At 38.8% G+C, this 11,486-nt stretch overlaps 2 protein-coding genes across 2 annotated transcripts; both read right to left on the bottom strand.

Annotated features, from left to right (window-relative positions):
* Positions 1-224: 224 nt before the first annotated feature.
* Positions 225-2,525, bottom strand: ATC70_006348 (uncharacterized protein; the record flags this gene model as incomplete). The annotated part of the gene is made up of 7 exons (XM_064825624.1): positions 225-565; positions 619-1,032; positions 1,092-1,965; positions 2,023-2,190; positions 2,252-2,349; positions 2,426-2,438; positions 2,490-2,525. 7 exons carry the CDS (start codon positions 2,523-2,525, stop codon positions 225-227), a joined length of 1,944 nt encoding a protein of 647 aa, XP_064676842.1.
* A 2,841-nt stretch (positions 2,526-5,366) lies between these two features.
* On the bottom strand, positions 5,367-6,812 carry ATC70_006349 (uncharacterized protein; the record flags this gene model as incomplete). The annotated part of the gene is made up of 1 exon (XM_064825625.1): positions 5,367-6,812. The coding sequence occupies one exon, from the start codon at positions 6,810-6,812 to the stop codon at positions 5,367-5,369; it is 1,446 nt and encodes a 481-aa protein (XP_064676843.1).
* Between the last annotated feature and the right edge of the window lie 4,674 nt (positions 6,813-11,486).

Genomic DNA, 11,486 nt, shown 5'->3' on the forward strand with positions numbered 1-11,486 from the left:
CAATCTAAAATGTCATTTTCAGCACGAGCAGGAAAAAGGTATAAATACAAAGACTTTTTTTTTCTGTATATTTTTTTTTTTTTTTTTTTTTTTTTTTTACTTTATTTTTTCTTTTTTTTTGTGTATGAAAAAAAAGCTTCATGAAAGAACAATTATGTCAAGTATGAGGGGTAGAGAAGGTAAGGAGAGAGCTAAAATGGATTTGTATTCTAACATTTTATAAATTAGTAGACACGAGCGAAAGGAGGAACGGGCTTGCACTCGGCTTCATCGAGGGTAGTATCAGTGACAGAACGGTAGTCAAGCTTGACTTCACCGGTCTCTTGATCTTGCCAAGAGAGGGTGTGCTTCATCCAGTTAACATCATCACGTTCTTGGAAATCATCACGAGCATGAGCGCCACGAGATTCCTTACGGACAGCAGCAGCGTGCATGGTTTGAGAGGCACAGGTCAACAAGTTTTGAAGTTCAAGAGTCTCACACAAATCAGTGTTCCAGATCATACCACGGTCAGTGACACCAACATCCTTGAAGGATGCCCAAACCTTATCAATCTTACCAACACCTATTCAAATGGTGAGTTTCAAGCAGATCAAACACACTGTCAAATCAACAAACCTTCATCAAGAGTCTCTTGGGTTCTGAAAACAGCAGCATCAGATTGCATGACCTTTTGCATGTTGAGACGGATCTCAGATGTACGCTTGGGACCTTCAGAGTTTCTGAGCTTGTCCAAGTTGGCAATGGTAGCGGCACCAGCATCAGCAGCAAAAGGCTTCATGGGAGTGTTGGGTTCGAGAGTCTCAGCAATGTGGTGAGCGACAGCACGACCGAAAACAACGATATCCAAGAGAGAGTTGGCACCAAGACGGTTAGCACCGTGAACAGAGACACAAGCTGCTTCACCAGCAGCATAAAGACCGGGAACAACCTCATCTTCACCCTTATCATTCACCTTAATTACCTCACCTGTGTACTTGGTGGGGATACCACCCATGTTGTAATGGACGGTAGGCAAAACAGGGATGGGCTCTTTGGTGACCTATTTTAAGACGTTAAAATCGTGATACTCTTAATTTACTATAAAATACTTTCATCAACACCAGCAAAAATGGCTGCAGTTTCTGAAATACCAGGCAAACGTTCATGAAGAACAGCAGGAGGTAAGTGGTGGAGTTGAAGATGGATGTGATCCTTCTCAGCACCAACACCACGACCAGCCTTAATCTCCAAAGTCATAGCACGAGAAACGACATCACGAGAGGCTAAATCCTTGGCAGTAGGAGCATAACGTTCCATGAAACGTTCACCAGCAGAGTTGACAAGATAACCACCTTCACCACGAGAACCTTCAGTGATGAGACAACCGGAGCCATAGATACCAGTAGGATGGAATTGAACGAATTCAAGATCTTGGAGAGGGAGACCAGCACGAGCGACCATGGCGTTACCATCACCGGTACAAGTGTGGGCAGAAGTACAAGAGAAGTAAGCACGACCGTAACCACCAGTGGCAAGAACAGTCTTGTGAGATCTGAAACGATGAAGGGTACCATCTTCCATGTTCAAAGCAATAACACCCTTACATTCACCATCTTCCATGATCAAATCAAGAGCAAAGTATTCAATGAAGTAATTGGTGTTGTGGCGAAGAGATTGACCATACAAAGTATGAAGAATAGCATGGCCAGTACGATCGGCGACGGCAGCGCAACGATAGGCTTGACCACCCTTACCATACTTCAAACTTTGACCACCAAAGGCACGTTGGTAGATCTTACCCTCAGGGGTTCTAGAGAAAGGTACACCGTAGTTTTCGAGTTCAATGACAGTGTGGGGAGCTTCACGACACATGTAGTGAATGGCATCTTGGTCACCAAGCCAGTCAGAACCCTTAACGGTATCGTACATATGCCATCTCCAGTCGTCCTCTGTCATGTTACCGAGAGCAGCATTGATACCACCCTGCAGGTTATGTTAAATTTCAATTGTGTAGCATGCGTAATTTGTTTAAAATCTTACTTGAGCGGCAACAGTGTGGGAACGAGTAGGGAACAATTTGGTAATACAAGCAGTGTTCAAACCAGCTTCAGCAAGACCAAAAGCAGCACGAAGACCAGCACCACCAGCGCCAACAACAACAGCATCGTATTCATGATCGATGATGGGGTATTTGCTAGCAATGGAACCCTACATTTAAAACGAAATTGAGTTTAAACAGCCCTCATTGTTTACATTTCGATATCCTTACGGTAGCCTCAGTTGCGCGAAGAGGATTTGTGGACATGACCTGCATGGCAGGCTTAGCATAATGAAGACCACGAGCAGTTAATCTACCAGCGTTAGTGTCTATTCAATGAAAATGTGTAAAATTAGAGCTCGAGTTGAAAATCGCATCATTTGAAAATGTGGGGTAAATGCTTACGGGCAGCACGCAACTATAAGATGTTAGTATCGTTTTCCTGCAATCGCAATCATCAATCACTTACGGCCTTGGGTGAAGAAGACTGTAAGAACTTCAACATTTTATTTATCTTTAAAGAAAAAAAAAGTAAAGAGAGAGGGGGGTGGTGTTTGTTAAAGAAGAAAAAGGGGTGGGAGTAGGTAAGATGGAAAAGAAGTTATCAGTTGAATCGAAGCCGTCAAGGGAAATATAGATTGGATTGAATGGCCCAGTGCCAATGTTACGAACCTTTCCGCGATTCTTTCCATCGTTTGTGTATATTTTGTATTGTAAATTTGACGGTGTTGAACAAGGTCCCTTGTTTGCTGCCTGAACAATTCACGTGCAACATGAGAAAGTTTTTCGTGATAATGTGAGGATTTACCCCGCAATTCAATTGCTCGGTTGATATCGTTCAAGCTTTTAAAGTATTATCCGTGAAAAAGATTTGTCATGCGTCGTCCAGTTTACATCTAATGAAGGCTTTTTGTAACAGTGCCTCCAAATTGAACAGCATTTGATTGACCCAGCTTTCGCTTTGTGGAAACTCAAATTTGAGACTATTGTTTCATGTAATTCTTGTAGAGTACATCATTTTTTGTTTGCTTTTTCCCATTTTTCAACGATATCTTGGTTGGAAGTCTATGTCTAGCTTGTTTTTTTTTTTTTTTTCTCTGTTACATGCGACTCATCTTGAGTATAAAGTCAAAAAGCAGGAGCACATTCTTCAAATCATTCAAGCAAGCAGAGGTTAACGGATTTGTATACGGGCAAGCAGCATACTGGTATTGCCCCCTTTCTAGTTGAGAGTGTGCCTACTACAGCAAACTCTGGGTGCATTTGAGCTGCGTTTTCTAGCGTTCAAGGCCGTTTCAGATCGTCAGAACAGCACCAAACAGTTGCTCTCATCCAGCAGCTACTTGATGACACTTTTGCTCAACTTTTTGAAGATCGAAAAAACATGGGCGAAATTCGACCAAAAAGCATGAGGTACCCCTCATGGTTTTCGTCGAAAACCAAACGATCGCGTTTTTCGCCTCGATAATGAAGATTTTTACTATGGTACGTATTACATCAAAATGTTTCTATCGATCAAACGTAACCCCTAAAGTCATCTTTGTGGGACTTTGATCTGTAAAATTTCGACTTTTTGGCCAGAAACCTCTTTTCATATTTTCGTAAATTGCTCGATAAGTTTACTCAAAACATCTATCTTATTAGGTACCATTGGATGCGCCTTGAAAAGTACTCCAAGAAAACTTAACGAAGCATAAGATGATGAGCATATGTTATATAGTCGAATCTGCTAAAATAGTTCAATCGAGTCGAAAATCTTTAAGATTTGGCCAATCTGAAGTAGACTAAAAGTCTGTGTTTGAATTAATTTTGGCCTATGGGGTAGGCTGGCAAACTCAATGCCCTTCTAATAATCATGAAGGCAATACAGTAATCGATGCTTTTGAAGCGTATGTAAAGTAGGTGGAAAATTACATAGTGCTATTTTTAGCCATGCTGTTCTTCTTGCGTTCTATATTTAATAGCGCCAGTCTACCAAAATACTTGTCAGATCAACTTATTTCCTTTTTAAGGTTTTGAGAGTGTCTAAGGACTGAACATTTATTATGTTATGATGAGATGATATGCTCATACCCATTGCCTAGACATGAGCGCAAAATATGGGCATAATTATGGTGAATAGAGAGCGAGAGATAAAGCATGAATCTTGTTCGCTAAATGCGCGTGGCAAAAATACTCTAAATATGACGAATCGTGTTAAGAACTGGCCTGATTTACGCTTCATGCTTAAAATACTCACATTTGCCTAATTCCGGACTTGACTACTTGTACAAGCTTGGCCGCCGCACATTTCTAAAGAACAGCAGCAAGGCTTGCGCTTTCAGCCTCATTAAACCAGGCGCCTTCAAAGAGTACGCGATGAGCACAAGCTGCTCTAGCAAGCTTTAGTTGTAAGACGGACCGTCTGCACTCTGGGAGATGTTGCGAGTGTACGGTTAAAGAGAATCAGAGAGAAAGAAGGACCTGGTCAGGTAGAATCTTGATTATATTGAGAGCGATACAACAGAAAGCATAAATGATGATATAAATGCGTCAAGATAAGCCATCTGGAGCTCCATAAAGAGAATAATAAGAACTTGGTTGCTACGAAAAGCTGAGGCTAAACAAATGCTGCCCCTGAGTGCTTGTGTAATGAATAAACGCCTTCTAGTCATGTGTGTATTCACATCAACCTTTGTTCATTTTAATTCTATTTCATGAGGCTAATAGTGATCTGGCTCGCATTTCAATACTATTGCAGTCGTTTTTGTTTTCTGTCAGACATTCAGAAATCATCGAAAAATCAGGAACAACTTGCTACCCACGTTACGCATGTACAGTTAGGATATTTGATTTAATATTGCTAAACATAGCTATCAACATTATGTTTATTCTGATCTTGTTGATCTTATACGTAATGTATGTACATATCTAAATGACGGCTAGAGATAAATGAGTTATGCTTGCGTAATGCCTTTGATTTTGACGTAATGTGTGTGCTATGGCCTACAAAAAGGCATGTAATTTTACTGAACAACAACAGAAGACATATTTAGTTAATTTTCGCGCGACTATGGCCGAAGTTTAATGTTGTATTTTATTTCGCTTAAGGAGGTGTAATAAATCATATAAAAAAAAGCCGTGTGCAAACATAAAATAAGGTTGATTTGAGGAAGAGGGGTCAAATATCACAAAGCATATAGGAATAGCATAGAATGTAAGAGCATGTAATATAATAAATAATTGTCTAAAGGAATGGGTAAACTATAATATGTATAAAAATAATTGCATAGGAAAAAAAAAAAGGAAATAGGATACAGATCAGCACGGATCAGCCAGTTTTAAATGATCGCGAGATGTCTAGTTGCTATTTGCCTTTGGGGTTACTCGAGTTTTCCTCTCCTGAACCATCAGTATCATCATCGCCCTTCATCTTATCCACTCCGTAATCGTTGTCAGTGTTCTCCTGCTGTAGTTCATGTATATCGTCTTTAAGGTTTGCCATTTGATCTTCATGCTTCTTTTTGTTGTTATTAATAGAGGAATCCTCGAGATACACATGCTTGCTTTTTCCTTCCAGTCGCTCCACTTTTTTCTCCAATTGCCGTACCTGAAGCATCAAATCGTCGTAGGCGAACCTCATTTCACGCTCCATCTCGGCATTGTGAGCCATTGCTTTTGAACGGCGCCTTTTATCTCCATTATTGTTAGCAACCGAGGAAGTATCAACATGATATTGCATTGGCGATGTACTACTCGATGATAATGCTCCAAAATTTTGGACCATAAAATTGATTGTTGCTGATGAAGAGTTGGACTTAGCTGCTGGCGTTGATGTTGCTCTAGATGGTACATCTGCCAAGAATGCGTTTCTCAAAGAATCCAACATGATCAGTATGGTAGCACATTCATCCCTGAGAAAAGCGAGCTCATTCTCAAGCTGATCGACAGTTTGATTGGAGTGCGGGTCCTTTGTAGCATCTACTCTCCTTGTTGTTGTTGTTGTTGTTGTTGTTGTTATTATAGCTCCACTTCCACCATCATCTTCATCGTGTGAAACCCCTTCTTCTTTTGATGTGTCTTTGGTATCGGTTTGACTTCGTTTTTTCCTTTGACATTGACTTGTGGTTGCAGTTGATCCTCTTCTCTTTCTCTTACCAGAAATGATAGGTGAGGGTATAGGTGCTTCAGAAGGAGATGGGCTTGTTGTTGATCTTTCAGTATGCTTTTGGGGTTGTCTGCTTTTTTCTTTCATAATGTGCTGAATTGGTTGCGTTCGATCAATTGATGGGGCGGCTAAAGGAGAGGAAGGGCCGCTAAATGTACTCTCTATGTTTGACATTGGTGCGTTGAATGAATTGCCCATGGGGTGCTGCGTGGTATAGAATGTAGGCACCGAACTAGCTGATTGATATTGATAATGATGATGATGGTGTGGAGGAGGAGGAGGAGGAGGGGGAGCGTAAGCTGATTCAGTATAATATTGCTGAAAATGCTGTTGTTGTGATTGAGGATGATTAAAACGAAAGTAGCTTGGATCTGGCTGGTAGGCATTTGACCAATATTGATCTTGCAATTGATATCGCTGTTGAGGATGTTGATTCATGTCATAATAATAATGCCGCTGATCAATTGCCTGCCCTATCGATGGCCAGTTCTGATTGTAATGCACTATGGTGGTCATTGGTGAAATTGGCGATGCAATAGTGGAGGGAGACTCTGTTGAAGGCTGGGCAAGTACAGGATGAAACTCTTGTGGATGTGTATGTGGATGTTGATTTTCATTTGATGACAAGTGATAGTTATCACTCATGGAAAAATGACTTATATCTATGTATAATTGAGTCGTTTTGGGAATATTGAATATGGTGTCAGAAAGAAAGAGGGAAGTGGATAAAGGCCAATTGATGTAAGTGAACAGAGAGAAAAGAAGAAAAAGATAGGATTATACAAGTTTAGTATTAAATATATAAATCAACCTTATTAAATGAGCGCAAAAATTTACGTTCCTTTTTGTGAATAAGCTTTTCCTTGCAAATGTAAAATTACTCAAAGAACAACGTATAAAGCATCTCCTTTATATACTGAATCCATATATGGCTACAGCAGGCAATTGATCTTGGGCGCCACATAGCAAAACTTGTTGAAAGTTTGGGACTCATTGTGGCTCAATTTCATTTTCAATGCCAAACGTCATGTTACAATGATTGATTTATACCAAAATAAAGCATAGAAACGACGCTATCCAAGAAGATTATCGTATAGGCAAGTGCTCTGGTCAAAAGATGGTATTAGCCTCATCTTGGCAACTGAAAACTGGGTCAAGTAAGACAAGAATAAAAAATTCTCGCTTCTCGGATTGCTCCGTTTGGGGGGCTACTTTTTCTGCGTTTATTTCCTGATGGAGTCAGAGCTCCGTTCGCTTACGATAGAACATGTATTTGAGAAACGTTTTATGCAAAGATGATCACTTTTGGTCTACGCTTACCAAGATGGCGCTCCCCTGTCCATCATCTTTCACCCTATACACCAATAGCCTTTTCTGTATGCAGTCAATTATTAATAAATGTGATACAATCTATCGCAAAATTAAATAACAGTTTTTGACTTTGGGATGTCTAACCTAATTGAAAAACGTGAATTTTGCTCTGGTGATTGCTGCTCTCCCAAGAAGCAAGCGTGGAAATGCAAGTCGCGTGCGTGTGCGTGTAGATTTGTCTCTCCCAACATGGATACTTGCCAAAGTAGCTTGATGCTCCTTTTGGCAAGAATTGAGTTGTACAGGATCTCTACTTGTTCTTCACGAAGAGACTCCTATTAATATCTAGAGAATAAACAAAGAAATAGGGCACATACGACAGCCATTCCGTACCTTATTATTTATTCAACAATTAGTACTCTTAGTAAATTAAGGGTTCTTTTTTTCTCTTTTATTTCTAAATGTGAAATTTTGCACTAAATTATTAAAGTTTTATGGTTTTTTAGTTCCATTGTTGTTGCAATTTAATGATTTGCAAATGACAATTATGATTTCCGTGTATTCTGTACTTTCTTCCCCTTGCTTAAATTGAAAATGCAATTATTTGGATCCACTCTTTCAATTATGGCGTATGCATATAAGCTTTTCACTTTGTAGTCTCATCAATTGGCATCTGTAGCCATGTATAATTGGCATTGAACTTGCGTAATGTTTTAGTGTTACAATAGATGGGTATCACAACGTTAAAATTTACAAAAAGAAACATGTTTGTTACACATGAGTGAAACTTATTGTGTAATTTGCTATGGAGATAAACAATTACTATGCGTATTGAGAAAAAAAAAAAAAAAAAGTATACGTGAAGAGCAAGTAAACAAACAGGATATCTAAATTCATGTTAAAAGCGAAATAGGATTAAGAATGTATTGTTTCCATGCATGAGTGAGTAACATGGCCCTGTATTTATTATTCTGCTTTGACCCCCCCCCCCTGTGAAATATCACAATCGAACTACAATACAACAGGAAATTTCCTTCTTGGGTCATTGATCCGAATGTTTGGACGTGCGCGAATAAAGATGCTTTCCCTGCAGCAGAGAGAGCAAAATACACATGTTTGTTTAGCGTCACCTGCAGAAGCATAAAGAAAAATATCTGTATTGCACTTTAGGGACAATGCATTAGATAAAAGCACTGATTTGTCGTTGTTTAATGTACTCCAATAAACTTAGAACTCGTATTTTTGACAAATAACGACTCATTAAGATGCACATTTTGGCCTTCATTAGCAATTTCAAGCCATGCATTGTCAAGGAACGCGTGCCAATACATTCCTCAATTCATGATGAACTCAAATACAGCATTGAGGATTGGAAGAAAGTTGGCAGCATATTGAACGTCATTTATGCAATATGGTTACATTAGTACCCGTTTGCTGTCAACTAATATTAAACCATGAGCTTTAAATCACTTTAATACCAATCGCTGCTGTCATTTCATGGCAAACAAGCATCATCTGGTATAAGATTGTTCTGTATTTACGTCTTGAAGAATCCAGTGATACTTGTTTGTTCTAAATAGATCAGTGCTGCCGTCCAATGCAATTTGACATCCTTAACTAATTGCCAGGCTAATGACAGTGGTTCGTGTCTTTTTCCACATGTCGATGGATTTATATTTACAGCAGCCATTAAAATGCAGCATCTTCTTCCATGCGCAGCGATCGATAAAGGCACGGGCTGAAAGCCTACTATTGCATGAAATTTTCTATTTGTTAAATAAATTGTAACGTTACACTTGTCTAATGTAAAACTAGCATTTGAAAATTGGGCCGTTATCTAAAATTAGATTTGAATATGACAGCAAGAAAGTGCGGATATAAGCTTACTTTTATTCAAAGAATGACGATGCATTACCAACATAATTAAACTATTACTTGAGATTGAAACTGGAAGCATTTGGTATCATTATGTATTAGTAGATGCAATTCAGAATAACGCTAGTTAATTACATGTCTACGAGAAAGAAGTTACTGTAGATAATAACAGATTAGGATTACAACGTTGTGCCAAAATTGCAGCATGTAGTGCTATCACAAACAGTAAACGAAATTTGGGGCAGATAACATAAACCCTTTTGCCAAATTAATAGACAACCAAATGCCTATATGCATTGGGTGGGCCTTTACCTTAAGGTTTCTTCAGCCAGAAACAACCTACGTTATGGCCGCTCAATGGTTCGTTTGCCATTGTCCCACTCGTTGAATTATAGAGAGCATTATCAAATATCCTGCTAATATATACTAAAGCTTCTTCAATATTACCCAAATTATTATTCAAAGGCCATCTGTAACTTTGCATCAGGCTCTTCAACGATGTTTCTCGTCTGCGTCAATGGGTAAAATGTATATGAAGACAGACAGAGTAGTTCCTTTACCTCTTACCACTCAAATAAGCGCAGGTAAAAGCGACATTCGGGTGCATTCAAGTCGTAATTTCTCGCGTTAGAAGCCGTTGCAGACCGCCAAAAAAGCACCAAACAACTGCTCTTATCTAGACTTACTTACTGACACCATTGCTCAACTTTTTGGGGACCAAAAAAAAAAACATGGACAAAATTCGACTAAAAAGTACGAGGTGTACCTCATGGTTTTCATCATAAATCAAACGATCGAGTTTTTGACCTTGAAAATGAAGACTTTTACTATGGTATATCGTAAATTAAAGTATTCTATCGATCCAACGTAACCTCTGAAATTATCTTTGTGGGACTTTGATATGTAAAATTTCGACATTTTGACCAGAAACCTCTTTTCATATTTTTATAAAGCACTCAATAAGTTTATTCAAAACATCTATATTACTTGGCACCGTTGGATGCGCCTTAAAAAGCACTTCAAGAAAGCTTAAGGAAGCTTTGGCTGATCATCATATTTTATATAGTCGAACCTGCTAAAATAGTCTTTTTTTTTAAATTTTGTTTATTGATTGAGCCGCGTACACTAGGAGTACTGGGTCGAAGTGAAGAGGCGGGTGCAATTGAAAAAGAAATAATAAAAAGAAGGTAAAATATTAACTAAACTAAACTAAACTAAACTAAACTAAACAGAACTATCAAAACTATCAAAACTACAAGAGGGAATGGACTAAAATAGTTAAACAAAGTCGAAAAGGACCAAAATCTGTCCAATCTAGAACAGACTATGTATCTGGGCTTGAATTAATTTTGGCTGGTGGGGCTGGCTGGCTGGCAGACAAACTCAATGCCCTTTGAATCATGAAGGAAAGTAGGTGGAAAATTGCATAGCATTGTTATTAGCCATGCTATTCTTCTTGCATTCTATATTTAATAACGCCAGTCTATCAAAATATTTGTCCGATCAACTTTTTTTTTTCTTTTTGACTCTTTGGGTGGTTTCCTGATCTACGCATCGCTTTCATGGAAACCAACCTACGCTCAGGTAGCTCACGCTACCACAGACCTTTAGCTGATATCGTAAAATTAATAATACTAGCTAAAATGTTAGAAGAAACTTGATTGTTGATTGATCGTAATTTAGTATAACGTCTCTAATCATATATGAACCATGCCTGACAAATGCCTCACAATTTAGTTTCCACATTAGGGTTGTAAAGTGTCTAGGGACTGAACATCTATTATGTTACGATTTATAAATTGAAAGCTGCAAAGAATAACATTCTGATAGGTCAAATATTGGCATCCTGGTGATACAGGACGTAAGATACTTGATTCAAATGTACCCTGGCAGGAATGATTTGCACTATAGAATGACTTTAAAAACATGATTGTTTGTTTGTCTGGCCATTTAGGGAATGCAAAAGACAAACAGAGCATGGGAAGCTTGCTAATCTGAATGTAGGTACGCCATGATGGAATTGCATCATGAGAAAAGTGGTGCCTGACATGTTGCCAGGTTTCTGTCACACTGACTGACTAAACTTTTATACGAATTCACTCATTTTCTCACACAAACGAAAAGGAAACGTTT

This window comes from Mucor velutinosus (genome assembly GCF_035048745.1).
Source record: "Mucor velutinosus strain NIH1002 chromosome Unknown tig00001545, whole genome shotgun sequence".
NCBI classification, from domain to species: Eukaryota; Fungi; Mucoromycota; class Mucoromycetes; order Mucorales; family Mucoraceae; genus Mucor; species Mucor velutinosus.